The 18,388-nt window shown below is 37.2% G+C and overlaps 1 protein-coding gene across 2 annotated transcripts in view; it reads right to left on the bottom strand.

The window, feature by feature from the left end:
- LOC139150179 (hypoxia-inducible factor 1-alpha-like) overlaps nucleotides 1-18,290 on the bottom strand; it is a 46,603-nt gene extending 28,313 nt beyond the window's left edge. The window contains exons 1-2 of one of the 2 annotated variants that reach the window (XM_070722386.1): nucleotides 18,071-18,290; nucleotides 1,735-1,937 (exon numbers count right to left, since the gene is read on the bottom strand). In XM_070722386.1, coding sequence (XP_070578487.1) covers nucleotides 1,735-1,937; nucleotides 18,071-18,099 — 232 coding nt within the window. In that variant the 5' untranslated portion in view covers nucleotides 18,100-18,290. Of the gene's footprint in view, nucleotides 1-1,734; nucleotides 1,938-2,035; nucleotides 2,415-18,070 lie in introns of those variants that run through there. The other variant, XM_070722388.1, reaches the window with a different exon arrangement.
- Between the last annotated feature and the right edge of the window lie 98 nt (nucleotides 18,291-18,388).

The raw sequence follows: 18,388 nt of genomic DNA on the forward strand, positions 1-18,388 counted from the left end.
TAAATTCTAAGTTCAGACTTGTCTTCATCAGAGATACGATTACAGACATAAAACTGCAAATAGTATTTACATAAAAATATTTTGAAAAATGTAGAAGGAAATGACCAACTGATGAGAGAGATGATGGTGTATAATTTACTTCACTCAATGTACTTAAGTTAACTATCATAAATTACATAAACAAACTGTCAAAGCCTCTATCGCGTCTTTGTTGGTGCACAGACATGACCAAAAGTGAACTTCGAGGCCACTTCCGTCAGTGCTTTGTACTGGGACAGATCTCTCACGGACTTGCAGAACTATCTCTTCTTTCAATTACAGATCACGCCCAGTATTAGCTGAATCACTATCTAGGCTATGGTACACATGCGTATTGAGGAAGGGGGTTAAATGTCGGAATGAAATGTCGGAATGGAAAAAAGAAAAGCAAGTTTCCTGGACACAAATAGGCTGCTATAAACGGCAGATACAACATAATAAGTTTATAATGGATTTACCAATAATACAGACACCTTAATAATAGTGTTTATCAACTTGATAAGGACCCAGGTAGTTGAAAATTAAGTATGCACTTGAAGGTATAGAGTGGCTTATGAGTTGATAGGAGTATCATGTAAAATTCAACTCTACTTTACAAGAAGTACGTATTAAATTTAACAAATTTTTCATACTGTAAGATAATCAAAAAGAATCCAGAAGTAGATTCTGAATTACCCTTCACACATGAGCATTGACAACTAAATGATGAAGCCATGCCTCAAGATAAAGATAAAAATTCTAAGCTACTGAGTGACAAAGATAACATGAACATACCATATGGGATACAAAATTTCATATCCTTGATTCAATAATACTGCATTTCTGCAGGCAAATTTCTATAAGTTTGCAGAATTTCAATAACATCTTTTATATAGATGTCAATGATCTGTCCTATCACTCACGCTTTCATGAAATATATCAAAGCTAGACATTCTAGCAGGGTTTTTGTTCTGCAGCATTTCAAGCAGGTCTAAGGACAGTCCACCAGACAGAAAATTCTTATCATCTCATATGGTCAAATTTGTCAAAAATAGACAGCACTTCAAGAGGTTTGATGAAGCACTTTACTATTTGAATAAACTGTACACCCAATTTATCTTTCCATAAACTGTGTAAAGACGCCCTTTGTAGGCTTGATTAAGCTCTGTTTGTTCTGCTTAGGGCCAGTGCATGACCAATAAAATTCACAGACACATGCTGAACAGCATGCATGGGATTTGAACGAAATCCTCGTGTCTAGGATTAGGATTGGACAACACTGTCATATGGAAGCCGAATTTCCACAATTATCACAAAAAATACCCTCACTCATGTAACACTGTTATGGCAATTAATCATGCATGAGGAACAAATTTCACAGCTTTTGAAATATTAATTTCTCTTTGTTTGACAAATTACCATAAATCCAACATGTTTGAAACAGAGATATTGACACTGTTTTAGACTTACAGAAAATGATTGGTGGAATGATGAGTTACGGTAACTTGGTGATGGATTGAAGAAATCGACTGCTATTTCACATGAAATCAGCATGCAACTCAATACTTACACAATCAGCATGAAAGTACTGTACTTCAAAAGAAATCATCACATTAAGTGACAACTTAGATTTTATGAACAACTGGCTTAAGTACCATTATTTCAGAATTTGAAACTAAGAAGGGTGCATAATTCACGGTCATTAGTCACACTTACCTGATCGCTTGGCCTTTTCTCCTATAAGCATCCGCATTTTCAGAAAGCTTATTGTGAGCCGCATGATAGCAGCTTTATCTAACTGTGCACACACATTGTGTGGTAAAGGGAGTTGGTGGGCCAACTCATAGAAGATTTCAGTCTCTTTGCCGCGGCGAAATCGTGCGGCATCCCTCGATTTCTCCTTCCTCTTCTCTGAATTCCTGCAAGAGACGGCAAAAAAGCTCAAAAGGTTGAATGAAAAAATCCATCTGTTGCTTTCGAAAAAAAATTGAAAAAGCCAAGTGCGAGTGAGACATACCTCTCTTTTAACATACTGAAAACTGAGCAGCTCCGGTATTCGAGAAGTCAAATTATGATTTTTAAAATGAAGCTAATTGTATCACTGGGGACTAACACTGGAGCTTTGCATGCTCTGGTTGCCTACGGCATGATTGGGCTCCACATAGAATCAATTTAGCCGGAGCATTCCGGCTTTCAAATGGCCCCAGAGTCCAGGCTTCGCTGACAGCCGAGTCAACCTTTGATGAATGAAACAAGAAATTCCTTTCTTGAGTTGGTTTTTGATTAATGATTATGACGTCAATCACTGCCGAAGACACTAGAATTATACAGTGACTACTTGCAGAGACCGTAGACTGTATCCAGCTCCCTGCAACCTTATGCCGAATCGCATGGTTACTATGCTAATGTGTTGGTCATGTGACTACCTAGAAACTCAACCCTGCCAATGCTTTCCTGTCTGTCTGCTTGAACTATCACACACACTGACATGCCAACATAGTCAATCTATGGCTCAATGCCTGTCACACCGATAGTTCACTTTAGTTTGATCATTTGTTAGAATCATCATCTAAATGCTACCCTTCGCACACCAGCTCTATCATACTGGTATAAATTGTACTGAAAACAGACTTCTTACAAACAACTGTTATAGTGCTAGCTGCATATGAAAACTTGCGTGACAAAACCAACAGATTTTACAGCAAATATGAACCGATGAAATGGCTACTTAACCCTCACTGAAGAGACTACCGTAACCACAAATACAACTGTGACTTCTTTGCCGTTTGATAAACCCACCCTAAGCAATTTATCATACTGATCACCATGATTGTTCATGCTGCAAAACATGTTATCAAACATACAGCTTCCTTTCCCATTTGTTGGTGTTTGGTGTTATCCCGACCAAGAAAAAAGTTCTGAAAAACTATGGTTTCTTCTCTTGGTGGTGGAACTTCCTGCAGGCACAGAGAAAACAATGCCACTACTACAATCAAAAGGATTTGAATGGACAGAGTTGGGCACACAAGGACACCATGGCCTAGAAATTACTCAATCATCTGTGCTGTAAAGGACAAATATAAGGCCAAAAAAAGAAAAAGAAATGTTTCTGGTCAGCGCGCGCGTCACCCTTTTTTTTGCTGTTTGTGGCCGGCGGCCGTGGCTGACACCAAACTAAAATGGCTGAAGAGAAAGAGAAAATTCTGCGGGGGGCATGATCAGTGACTGCATGAACAGTATATATGTGACTATATTGATAAAACTATAAAACTGACCCTCCTCCCTCCCGTGAGGGAAAAAAAAATGAAATGCGCGTCGCCGCACCATTTTTTAAAGCGAGACCTGACCAGAAACATTTCTTTTTTTTTTTGGCCTAAGTGGCTTGTTCAGATGATTGGCTGAAGTGAAGTGAAAGATTACATACCGGTATATCATGAAAGACTAACGATATAAAATGAAAGATAAAATATTTCATTCTTAGGATTAAGTGAAAAATTTGATACAAAGATATTACTTATTTTGGTAATATTATAACATGAATTAGTGAATTTACAATATAAAATAAAGATTTTCTATTATTATATGTGAGTGATAATATGGGAATCTGACTACAGATTACATATATATGGTAAAACTTTTGCTATTGGCTATTTCCATTATGATTCAGTGACATCATAATTAATTATATATATCCTTTTTACATTCTCAGTCAGTAAATAACACATGATGTTTGTCTCAGAGAGCCCTCTGGTCACATTTAAATTGGGTAAGATGAACAGTGAATTAACAGTGGGCGTATGGCGTATTTTCTCGCACAAGTAAGTGCTCCCACAGATATGTATTCTGCACATCACGGTTCACTTTGCCCTGCTGGTTTAGTCTTGAGATTTTGTGTACACATAATGTTTATTGTTTAAAGGGGCAGAAGGGATGTAAAATGGCATAAGATGGTGGCAACACTTATTATTCAGGATGCATCTCAAAGAGCAAGATGGGGACAGAGCTCGTAGAATATCTAGCTTGTTGAGTTTGTTTTGATAAAAACATAACAAAAGTCAATGTTGTCATCATTGTAAATACATCAAGGCTTGAGTATAGCACTTTGTTTTGAAAACTGATTGTTTTACACCTACTTTTTTGCCAATTTTGTTTGAAAAGTTTGCAAAAAACTATCGCTCATGCATTTAAAATTTCTGTCAATCAAATGGTTGTGTAAACCACAGCGTGAATCTAAATAAATTTAATCATGTTGGTTCTGTAAACAGATCTAAATAACGCTGGACTCATTTCCACTTATGCTCAGCAGTCGGCTAGAACCTTTATCATGCCATGTAAAGTTGCCGTATTATTTCACTTTGCCCTAGTTGCATGATCACCTCCACAAGAATTTGTGAGAATCATAACCTTACAATGGTGCTAATCAACATTCTTGTACTTCTACAGTGAGGCAGGAATAGAATCAGAAAGTTATTGCGGTTTTGCTTTTTCATATCGTTCCTATTTGCATTTGATCAATATTTATCAAGATCTTACTTTAAAACGTTACTGTTAGATCAGATGAAAAAGACTTTTGGTCTGAAGAACTAAGCCTAGTGCAATTTCAGTTATGTAAAAAAGCTTTCTCGAGACTGAGTGCTTTCTTTGACCACACTAGACTCCAAATCGTCGATACCAAACATTTTAAGCAGTGTCCAATTTCTTTTATGTACACTAAAAGTGCTAAATTGTTGGAATAAATTTGTATAGACAGCGATAAGGCAAATGTAACACTGAAACTGACCAGTGTTTGATTTGGTGGAGTAGCTACTCATCTGAAGGCCTGTGATTCTTGACCGCTGCTTTACCACTGTGATACACACCTCACATTGTTCTTTCTCAATATCATAAGATTACTGCTAAGAGGGTCACATGAACTTTTCAGGCCCAGACACTGAGACAGCTGCAGACATGATCTAGGTTGTCTGTATTTCAATCGGTAGCCAAGGTTCACCAAATGTAAAACATTAAAGGAATCAAGATTAAAATCCATCACTGATTGAAAAGTCAAAATAAGTCAGAGAGTGTAGGGTTATGAATAATATCTGATGTAACTGTATGTGAACACTAATAATTGGCAGATCATCAAGAAAATATTACAACCAAGAGATCTTAGGACAAAAGTTTCCATTTGTGCCGAGTATGGTACATGTACTTCTATACCTTTCACATGAATAATCACAGAAGAAACACACTTGCCTATCAGGCCTATTGCTTTATACCAATACTCTTTTCTACACAAATATGAGTGTACCATTGCAGAGACAAAATAATGCAAACTTTTGCTATCCGAAGATTGTGTTTGCTTTACAGCGACAAATGATATTGAATTAAAGATGGAAGGTCATCATAATTACCACAACACAGTTGCTCATGGATTTAAGATTTAGGTCAACTCATGGTTAAAATATCTGTGGTAGACTTTCACATAGCTGTACAAATACCAGTGGTTATTTCCACACATGACAGAAAGAACTACATGGCAATGCATATAATGTACCCCTGATGAGCTACATGATGTAAAGAAAAATATTGTTTCAATTATTACACGCACTCCACTGTGCAAATTTACCCTGATCAACAGACGTTTTGTGAGATTTATGTATAAGCCACACATCAGATGACACACTTATTTGGGTTTTAGAGTGGCGTCCAGGTACCGGACTGACACCCACATAACTTTCCACTTCGCTGCACACTCCAATTCATTTGAAGAGCCGACTTGTACATCCTTTTTCCTAAAAGTACAAGCTTGGGGTGAACAAAACTTCACTCTGTTTCATAATAAAAGTTGTTTTCACAAGTAATGGATGTCTCTTCTTCAAACCCAGACAAAGAAGAAGCAAGCTGCAACCATGAAGGAGACACAAACCATAGGTTGAAAAGCAAGCTATATTTCTTCCCAGCAAGGTTCTCATTTTGCCAACAAATTTCCACTGATACTGGTGCACCACTGCACTGTACCAACAGCAATTCATGTAGTTTCCATCTAACAACAGTATGAATGAGGTAATTTCTTACACACTTTATACATTCAGAAAAGCAAGTAAAAGAGCCAGTGAGCTGTATTTACAAATGTCTTTGAGATAAATGTAAGAGTCTTACTTTATTGAGAACTGATTTTCTAACTGATTTTGGTGATTTGAAAGTTCCATTTTGAAAATACTTGATCAAAAAGAATGGTTACAGAGTGTGTGGCTAGAGTACAAATAAGAGTTTGAAATCACCGTGAAATTGATATCTAAAACCTACCCTTTGCACATGGTGTTCCAGCATCGATGGCTGAACACATTACACATGGACCCCCTACTTCATCTGTCCCCTCTGGATGACATAAAGTAATCTGACTTTTTGGATTGGCCTGTATTAAGATTTGTTCAAGAAACCCTGCAGTGACAATGTTGATTGTGTTTCTCTAATGGATTATAGACATCAGTCACCTTCCGCAAATCACTGCGGCAAATCACTTTTTCGTCATGGCAACGATGATAAGTACAGAGAGGAGTGCTGGAATAATGGCAAAGCTGACAGTGTGTTCATATGGAGGGATGCACTCATCTTTGAAGGGTACACTGTACAGTTAGTCAGAAAGTGAACTCATCAGGTCATCATCAGGCACACGCTGATACAGTTGAAAGCATCGTCCCCTGTGCAGTTGTCAAGGATTACTTCTTACGTATCATGTCACTTAGGAAGTGAAGATGCCAACTTTACTCCATGATTATAATTATTCAAGCAATTCTTCACACAAATACCAACATATCTTCTAAACTCCTCAAATCCTCACTGATATAATTGTCTAGAAGTAAATTGTGTACTGGTGCAATGTAACATTTTGTGTAACCAGCTTCCTAGCTGCCCCTAATTAATTCAACCTTGACACAGGAATCATGCATTGGATATTTAGGACACCCATGCAGTGATGTTGAAATGGAGACATATCCAGTCGATATCCTCTTGCTGGAATTATGATATCAAATCTAAATCATTGCAATCCTTATTACCCATTAGGTTTATACTCAGTGTGTAAAGAGTAAAACGTGGCACACAACATTGCCAAGACAATAATAAATTTGTGTCTCCGACTTAAAATGATAGTTTTCTCCTTTCACTGAAATGTCTATAAATTTTCTACGCCACAGAGAAAAACGCTACATGTATGTGATCTTCTACTGATTTATTTTGACACAGTCATAAGCTACCAAGCTCCCTACTGATAATATGTTAAAATATGCGCTGTGAACTGGAGAATCTAGCACTATTCAAGTATAATAAAAATTGTACTGGATCCCTGATGGAAAAACAAATTATTGAGCTACAAGCACTCTGAAAATAAAAAGCTGACAAAGGTATTTATAACTGACATTAACTTAGGACAGTCTGGACTTTAGTCAAATTCTTTACAGTACTGGAATAACTGTCTCAGAAATGAGTAAGTGCAAAATTCTTTCTAGTTCCACTTACAACATTCATACTTATTTTGAAGGTAGGCATACCAATTACAGCTCAAAAGGGTTTCCTACGTACAAATAATGCTATCTTTGCTGGCCACAAAACATACATACACTCTTTACTTTACCTTCAGAAAGCCTTGTAACTCACCTGATTTCCAACCTGTTCTGTAAATTTATTTGTTGGAATTCCTAAAAATTTAGTAACTATTAGCCATACTGGGTATGTCAATAATATATATTATAGCCCAAACATGGGACTATGTGCCCGAAGGTAGGTGACCATTTGCCCGACGTAAGGAGGGCAAATGGTCTCCTACCCCGAGGGTACATAGTCCCTTGTTTGGGCTATAATATTTTTATTACATGCCTCTCTTACTCAGTTTGCACCAAAAATATTTACGTTTATTGGCAAATTATAGTCAAATGCTTTATTTTCATTTTAGACGAAAAACGGTTAAAATAGAGCGATTTTCTTCATCGAATGGCGCATTGATATATTTAAATTACTGTTATGCGGTTTATCAATATTTTTACGCGAAATTTTCCAAAAACCGGATTTTCTGTGCAAAACATGCAATTTCAAGACTTTTACGTCGAAAAGTTTTCAAGTTGAAAATAGTTCCGGTTCACTTTCAGTCCAGTGATGACTATGCGGCCCGCAACGTAATCGGCGAGTTACCATTGAATCCTATGGAGCGCGCGACGTTCGATATACGAGGCATGTAATAAGACTAACATTTGGGTACATACTATGCGGAAAAATAATCATATTATTTGAATTGTAGAGGGAACACTGTTAACCATACCTATTCTAATCAGATGTAGGAGAACTTATAAAAGAAGATTTAATCTCCCAAAAACATCTATTATTTCTTTTCAATTCTTACATTTTCACTCTTATCCTTGATACTATCACTTGCATACTGGCAGCTGGCACCAAGAAATATTTTCTTCTCTGTCAATAACCTCATTTTTCTTAGTGTTGTGTGTATCTTGCAAGATTTTATTTCTAAAGTTGACATTTGTGAAGATGGTATGTTAGATAGGTGACAGCATTTTTCTCTTGACCTACCCAGCTACTTTTACAAGTCTACTTACAGCAAAAACTTTTTCTACTGTGATATAGGTCCTCTAACTTGCACATTATCATGTGAATAATTTGTATCGGAGGGCATTACAATTAAATTTTAGTGGGAGAAGCAAGTGTTTGATTCATACTCTCTGAACTGACGATTGGTGAACCACATATGATTTACATATCATTATGTGAACTAGGGGTAGGTAGGCATTTAAAATCACTACCGTAAGTTGTTTTCTCATCCCTGGATTTTATCTCTTAACGATATTGAAACAAATTTGATAGCAAGCACATATAATTCCAAGGTTAACAAAATGACTGAAATGTATTTCAATTTAATATTGATTATGATAAACAACTGAACAAGATATGCAGCTGTTACAGAGGCATTGTTTCAGTACCTGTCATTTCTGGGCAATTTAAGTGCACAATACCACATCAATTGAGAAATTCATTACGCAGTCCTAGAATGTTCTATTCAACAACAGCATGTTAAACTGCTAAACGTTTGAACTGTGTGCACAACCATTAACCCTTTTGAACCAAAATTCCTAATGTTTGATGTATTCGTCTCACTTTCATCGATGTGTAATTGACTGTACACTTATTGGTAAAACAGAGTTACCACATTTGCTGTTCACTGGATTTTTGCAGAGAAGCATTGATAATGATTAGCCTAACTAGAATACAAACCCTGGAAATATAAGATATAAACTAAAACCAATTCACTCTGAAAACGTCTCTTTGAGACTTTATGATTTGGCAGTGTAAATTTTCAGCTTTTACAAGCAGCATAATCAATGGATAAGTGCCAGACAAAGTTGGGAGTAGATACAGTCTGAAAGGAGCCTATGAAATTTGCATAAAAGTTCGTGTTAGAGAGCCTCGTTTTCGTTACGCTGACCGCCACTGCAGTGAGGGATAAAATACGGCGAAAGGGTGGTCTTTAAATATCGACGTGCAGCAAAACGTACAATAGCTAGAACTATAATTTTTGCTTTCAGTTGTAGCATACATACTAATGATCTGTTTTCCTTGGGTAAACTCACAAAAGTTGAGAAGATTTTATTTAAATCGCTACAAAGTGGGTGGCGAGGTCGACCCGCCAAATGCGGAAGTAAACTTCACCTTTTTCGTAAAACAGCTCGATAATGACCTTAGAGGTCTTAAGCCAAGCCGAAAATTTCAGAAAATATTCATTTAACTATTATCAACATTTGGTGAAATTTTCATGACCGTGCGACCATGGACATGTATTTGCGGCAGTGTTGAATGTTGGCATGCAGTTACCATATCGCTGTGTACGTAGATCTCGAGGGTCTATGAGTATACGAACACCCGTTACGCTACGTACACTCCACGCTGTTTACCGCGACCAAACCACTTGTAGTTCACACGGCGCGGGTGTTACACGATTAATCTTTCATTTTTTTCAAAGTTTACTCCTATAATCTCGGGTCACTGATGTTATATATAAATAAAGTATTTAATTAATGTCACATTATGACCATCAATACTTAAAAAAATTTTTTGCCAGTTACATGAGTTATAAAATGTGCCAGTCTAGTTCGAGCACGCACGGTAATGCTAGCAGGGATGGCCGCAACGCGCAGCTGTTTACCGGCTATCATTCTAGCCGCATCTATATTCACGTACTCGTGTGCGGGATACAGAGTAGCCGTATTTATCCACGGAGATTTTTTGCAGTCGATGTTATTTCCTACAGTTTTGTATGCTTGCTAGCTACTAGAATGCGAAAACGGAAAAATCACTCATAAACGAAACAGCACTGCTAGTCAGTACGACGGGTGTCTACCACTATACTACGTGTACGGCCGCAGACAGTGATAAACGTAGCCCTTCTGTCACCGTAGTGTTTTTTTTTTCCATTTGCACTGTCCACGACTTTACCGAGAAGCCAGCCAGGCAGATTGTGTTGGCCAGTGAGGTAACACAAGCTTGCAGTCTTGCTTCCTCGTCACAATCATTGAAAACATAAACAGAACCGAAAAAATCTGCCAAGTTAGCCGGTGAGGACCGAGAAAGAGCTGAAAGAGTTTACGTGTACACTCACGCTGCGCTGTAGGTCGCCATGTTAGATTTAACACATGAACGTCGCTGCATAGTCAACTTCAACGAGACTTATTTCAAAAACGGAGGCTTAAGCCACTGAGATTTTTTCAGATCGTATGGACCTACTCAAGATACGTCCCCTCCCTACTTCTCATGGAAATTTGACTTTGGATATGCTTTTGCGGCAGTGTTTAGTGAACGGCATTTTCGGTCGCTCGAAAACCATGAAAATAAGGCTAACGCAAAAAAGAATCGATAAAACCCCATAAAAAATCATCGGTGAACACTGACTAAGAGTACAATTCAGCCGCTAACTGGAAACAGGACGGATGCTAAACGAAGGCTGAGATATCTGCGGATAAAATTCTGGCGAAAAATGCCATAACGTCACTCACTGGCTAGAGGGCGCTGTTCGAATTTGAACTAAATCCCTAATTATGCATGCAAATGAAGTACCCTCCTTTCAGACTGGATATGTCCTCGAGATTGACAGTTCACTGTTTAGCGTATTTGCCAATGTTCTGAAATTTATCAAAGTTGCTTCTTTATGCAAGGGCACTTTTTACGCCTTTTATACGCCCCTGACACATACTCACTGTACATAAAACCTCTCAGGTTTACAGAACTTATGCATGGCTATGTTCAAAACTGCAGAGCCGTAGCTTGGCAAAAACTAACCAAATGAGGCAATATATGGCAAACTAGCAACGCTGAAAGATATTTGCATGTATTTCTGTTCAATGATTGAATAGGGATGGAACAGGTAGCCTGTACTTGTTAATAAGTTCCATCCACTTCAAAAAAGGTTGATGACACAGGTTGTTTATCATCAGCATACAAGTAAACACAAATGGTGAACATGATCAAACTTTAAAACAAAGACCTAATGTAATGCAAACAGTCCAAATCAACAGAACTCATATCAGAATCAGAAACTGACGACTGTCTTTCAAGAATTCATACATGAACAAAATATTTGATTCCATGGTATTATACACACTTCATGTTCCAAGGTTTCAGTTGGACTGAGAGGCGTCAACCTTGTACATCCTGTGAGTGTGAACATGTACACATGACACAGTCACATGCTTCCACACCTGTTGAAGAACAGTAAAGCATCCTATATAACAAGTGGGTGACAATTACTTGTTAACATAGCGATAATCAAGTCAGTAACTGCACCAATATTAACACCATTAACGTTTCACTGCAAGTTTTATTTCTTTGAGTCTGCCTGCGAATCCAGGTTTCAGTCAGTTGATGTTCTCTCAGTGGGATTATCTATAATGTTCCATTAGACCACTGCACTTCATCACCTGAGCATGCACAAGTTTTCTGTATGCCAACAATCACTCAACTTTACTCTCAGTATACACCAAACCAGGCATTAAAATACCACATTTGCAAATGTTTCAAACTTGTTTATCTTTCCATTCACTATATCATCTTCTATGATTAACACTCTATTTGCATCCTTTGACTGGCCTCTCAAACTATACACCTTTGCCTATTTCAAGATTTTTTACTTTGCTTCATAATCACATATGATCAGGTTATCGTACTTTTGTATCTACATCTCAATGTCTGATAGCCACTCTTTCATCCATATTTCACTGCACATTAATGTTAAATTCTAACTTTGCAATAGAACACAACAGGAATGGGTAAAACCACGGTTGAGAAACACTTGAATGTCACTTCTTTATCCCTTTTCCTGCCGGACAGTAATAACTGTATCACTTCCCCATCAGCAAAGTCAGTAAAAAGCGGTATTGAGCCAAAACATGACGTATTTTCATCCACTTGGCTTGGTATGTTATAGCATCTTTTGTCCAAAAAAAATCAACTCTACAATATTATGTTTTCAACAGCCTTCAAATGTACAGTATTATGTTAAAATACATCATATGGAATACGTTGTGTTTCATTAATTTTAACCATCTTGACCTGGTGGTGAAATATGGACTTGGCAGGAAAAGGGTTATTGTCTCCAGGCACTGCAATTGTTATTTTTTCCTATCAAATCATAAAAAGTGGCCAACCACTGTATTATAATGACAGCTTTTGAGTAAACGCTGTAAACATTGATCAATATTTTCACTTATGTGAACCATTTACCCTGCAGTATTCAACAGCCAATATCACTAGGATATCTACTCTCATTTGTATAACATTCTGTACATCACATGCATGTATATTCATGAATTTCCTGCAATGTGTCCGAAAGTCATTAAATCAATAGGATCCATCACAGGTCACTGCAAAAGAGCACCAACATTCATGGGGGATTGTGAACAAGCGCCACCCACGTCCCACAACAGAAAGAGAATAATATGATGACAATTATCGTGTTAATGTATGCAATGGTGTTCCATGACCCGGTCAAATGCATCCAACCTTGACGCGTAAACAGGGTACAATTTTCCTCTTGTTACTACAAAACAGCACAGATCTCACTACGGCAACATCATCTAAGGGTTCAGGTACTTAAGAAAATTCTATCTGCTGTTTGTACTCAATATTAACATCTTTATTCACTCTACAAATGGTCACTGACCTCTTCTGTGCCTCATAAAAACACATCATTACTCATACAGAAGGACATCTGTAGATTCCTGGCTAAATTTATCACCATTTCTATTGTTTATTTTGTTGTATTTTGTTATTTTGAAGAAATTGTGACAATATTTATGAAAGTACCCAGCAAGAACACACTAAAAACACCTAAATTAACAGTTATGCATTTCCACAAGGTGTTAGTTAAACCCAAAATTATCCTGGACCATTATTACAATGACAACTAGACCTTTCAACTGAAAGTGATTTGAAAGAGTTTCACAAAATAGCAACACTGATACTGAATGCATCTGTATGTGAATGTGTGAGTGGTTACTGTAACAAATGAACACGAGAAAACTTATTAGGAACTTATGGCTTGGCAAGCAGCCACATTTACCTTTTTGGTCTGCCAAGAATAGTTGGCATTCCTTGTTGTAAAGCCAAGTAATTCCTATTGCAATTGAGTTATTGAGTCAGTGGGTATAGTATTTAGCTGAACTACACTAGCATTGGTTACTTTTCCAGTGCCTTTACCGTAATTGCAGTTGATACCTCACACAAACAATTACTTGGTCATTTCCTTTCTCTGTACTTTATCAATTCTGATGGAAACTGGATGCTATCTCGTAGTTTGATGGGATTTCAAACAAGGATTTCAGTTTCAGTCCTGTTTTGGCCTACATAAATTCTTTTTAAAACCTGGTTTCTGCTGTTCACATCACAATTTGCTTATTTGAGTTTACAAATTTGAGTTTGCAAATTCAAGCTCAACCAACTTACAATAAGAGTAGTTTGACATTTCAAAAGCAAAGTTGTTCAGATAATTACAGGCATTAGACATAAAAAAAAGGAACTCACATACAGTAGTTTGGACTGCAAGTTCAATAACTACAGATTTATGTCAAGCAAATATGACTCCTGCAAAAGAGTATTTTTATTTTTTTTCCAGTGTATTTGAATATTCAAACATACTTGAAGATTATATTTTCATTAATAATTAATTAATTAAAGTTGTCCTTGGTGTTGTCACAGTGGTACATTAAATAAAACATAATGTGTAGCTTTAATTTCCCACTTTGTAACTGATAAATTGACTTTTAGTTTACATTTTAATGGTTTCTGATTAATCATGGTTTTAAATTCCTGTGAGTTCACCAAATTTGCAAACTATTACAGGTTAGCGAAGTTACTTACTCAAGGTAAAGACATATTGCAAATTTTACAAGGTGTTAAAAATACCATATGATTGAATTTCCACGCATTGCAGGACCCCCTCTCAATAATGCCATAACTTTTGATGCTACCGTAGTTTCAGAGTAATTCTGGTTTGAATCTAAGCTCCTAATGAAAGAATAATACCCTCCAACCCATGTCAAAAACAGTTTGATACTATTGTTCCATGAACTGAAGGACTACCCAGGTAGTTCCTCTTCTGTCGTCATTACTACAGAGACCTGGTATTAACCACGCTTACAAATGCGAACATACAATGAGCTTGTACTCCGTGACATGAGCCTGATGAGGCCAGATACAAGACTTGAAACCTTAAAAATCTTTTGTTTTAGCTGTCAGCCAATATGTCCTGTAATGGCACATAAAACAGTACTCCTCATCCCTGGTTTTGGCATTAGATTTTGCTGACATTGACTATTTATGTTGGTGTTAGTCCTTTGTTTTCCTTAGTACCCAGTTAATCAACTTGTTTGGAGATAAAGCGGACAAACAACCTTTCCCTTTAACAATGTGCTGCCATAAAAGTAGAAAGTTAACAGTAAATTTTCTGGTAGTTCTTTGATAGCAGTGATAAACAGTCAAAGAATGTGTCAAAAGTGAAAAAAACGAAGTCAAACTTGTTCTGTGTTTCAATAATTAGACAAAAGATTTCTCAAAAAAAGTCCCTTGATCAGCAGCAGTCCCTTGAAATTTTTGCACTTCGATAAGGATGTTTACGATTGGCTGCAAAAAGCCCTAACCTGAACTCCAAACACGAATTGAGTGGACTATACTTGTGTCAAACTCCAGTCTAGTAGGAGGAAGTAAGCATGTGGCTTACATGTAACATCTGGGATACCAAAAGCATGCAGTTCACATGTGAGGCAGCGACTAACGCTGCATTATTTGTATAAGGGAATATAAATTACATACAACTTGTGAATTCATGCTAAACTTTGCACTCTCCAATTCATGTACAGCAATTCTATTTTTTTTTTGTACCAGAATTTTCCGGTTAAATAACCTGCAGGAGATCAGTCAAGGGACGGGTGTTTCAACCTTTTTTCCTAATACACTGATAGTAATATTCTGTCTATCAGAATTCAGAATGTGCTAATCTTTGCTGAATAAATCTATACTTATAGGGAGTAAGGGAATATCTGCTATGATCAATATGGAAGGAGCCAAACATACAACCAGCTGCCTTCTGCATGCACAAAAAAATTTACAAACAAGTGATTTTTGCAATCATCATGATCATTCATGATCATGATCATGATCATTACCATTATCATCATAACTTTGTTGTGTAACAACACACTTCAAGAAGTGTACTAGAGTAATTTTTTAAGTTACGAAAATCAAACATGACACACATAATCCGATGAGGCAGGTGCAGAGGGATGATTTGGTGTTTCAAATATAACGGTAGTTAAAAAAGGTTCCGTCTTCAAAACTCATTATATAAATGAATTTCTCTCTATCACTCAAAATGTTAACAATTCTGAAAATGTGACTCCATAGATAAGAAAGGGACATTTCTATATGCAACATATTTACTACACTTAACCCTTTTCCTGCCAGACAGTAGTAACTGTATCACTTCCCATCAGCCAAGTCAGTAAAAAGCGGTATTGAGCCAAAACATGACGTATTTTCACCCACTTGGCTTGGTATGTTATAGCATCTTTTGTCCAAAAAAACCCAACTTTACAGTATTATGTTTTCAACAGCCTTCAAATGTACAGTATTATGTTAAAATACATCATATGAAATACATTGTGTTTCATTAATTTTAACCATCTTGAGCTGGTGGTGAAATATGGACTTGGCAGGAAAAGGGTTAATGATATGATGAAATTAATCTTCTATAAGAGACTAACAAAAATTACAAAATCTCTCTTCAGATGGAATTTTGGGGACTGACCTCCCCATCTCTGTCTACAAATTATGATCAGAAATGGGAAATTTTGTTATATTGTACAATGATTTCCTTATCTTATCCACACTTTTCAACCATTATTGCTTATAATGTACACCATACAATTGTTTACAGGATACCATACATACACGTCACATGACCTTGAAAAAAATCATATTTGGAAAAGCAACTTAACTACAGTAATTAAAGGTGAGCATACAAAACTGGCATTTTTATTTTTGTTCCTAAAATTTTCACGTATTACACTGTTAGACTATTTGTGAGTATAAACACGCTGTCACAGACAGTGTGTGCTTGAGACTCATGGCATCAGATATGATTGTAAAATTTTAACATCTACAGTACAAATTAATGAATATCAGTAAGGATGAGTGTACTAGCAAAAGTTGATTGTCAATACTCTTACTATAAGTCTAAGGAGATACTGCATATAAACACCCATGTCTGGTCACCACATCGACTGAACGATGAATTATAATTCTGTGAGTAAGACTGCGTTAATATACATTGTATTTCACAGGAAGTTCATCTCTGACTTCTCTGAAAAAAAACTATTTGAATATCTTGTCCATTAAATGATAGTTCCTGGAAACACAGATGAGAACATCTTGTCGCCTTTAAAAATTACCAGTATAAACCTCGTCATAATAATAAACGCCATGTATTGCATTTTTGAAACATTTGTAGTCAATGAACGCTCTTTTTCAAATTTGAGTCTTAATAAACAAACTCGATGGCTTCGAACTACTAATGGTGATCTTGCTCTAACACATCACTAAACTGGATTACTGACAGCAAAAGAAATCTTATAAATTATAACAACAGACCATTCATTGTTTTCGCAGCGCTACAATCGACCGATTTCATATTCCGTCACCAGGGCGTCGTACTTTTAATGGCGGGGCGGTTTATTCAACACTGAGGATGCAGCGGCCGTCCGCATTCGCGTTCGAGCTCGGCCGCAGTCAGTGCATGAGTTACTCAGTCAAATTGACTGCAGCCGAATATTGGTGTTACTGTAACATCGTTGATATAACGGAACCCAAAAATTGGTAAGGTAAAAAGTCACAGTGGGTTCGCAATTCGGGGTCTTTCTATGATACGAGGGATTACTAGAAAGGACACATTTTCAAACGTTGCATGCGATCGTATCACACCAGCAAAATGAAACGCAGAAGTGTACTGAGCCTTTGCATGTGTGTATGATAAACACCCGAATTTTGGCAACAGCAAGATAATAATTGGGTGAATTTCGGCGACAGAGAGCAAGACATTGTGGCACTACCACGCACTTTAACTTCACACTGACTATCGTTTCACCTTGTATAAGAACAAAGGTAGACGACACCACAGTGAGTGGATTTGGGGTACCGGCGCGGCGCCGCTCAGTGCATAGTGCAGTGATACCGGAGAGTGATCGCGGAGAGACATTGCTGACAATCCTGTATGTACCAGTCTAGGTCAGTCACTACATACGTACCGAGCAGACCGGAAAGGCAAAATGTTGCTGCAAATCGCATAAAATTATGCCTTATAGGTTCATGGCTGTAAAATATATTTAAATTACGAACGAGAAACTGCTCGAAGTATCAGCCAGTCGACCGTTCTATCGAACAAACAAACTTAAGTTGTGGTGTCAATGATTTCGCAATCGCTGTAAGTAAATAAGGCGGACAAGGAAGGGGACTGTGAACATACCTCCTTTTCTCCTTCGTCGTTGAACTCATTTTCTCGAAAATATCCCAACTGAAAATAGCTCAAGTAATAGATAAGCTCTCGAAGCACCGCGTCTGTCAATAATTATGGTCACATCGGGGATGCAGTCTCAGAACACTGCCGAGGATTGCACCACTTTGTTTTGTCGATTCTCACTCCAACATTGCTCGAAACGCAAATTTTTGAATATGCAAACGAATGCGAACTATGTCATTGACGGAACAGAGTGAGTGTAGTTTCTAAGCACCTCGATTCTACTTTTTTTGCAATATTACGCTCTATGAAGCATTTTTATGACAC

This window comes from Ptychodera flava, chromosome 14, assembly GCF_041260155.1.
Source record: "Ptychodera flava strain L36383 chromosome 14, AS_Pfla_20210202, whole genome shotgun sequence".
NCBI classification, from domain to species: domain Eukaryota; kingdom Metazoa; phylum Hemichordata; class Enteropneusta; family Ptychoderidae; genus Ptychodera; species Ptychodera flava.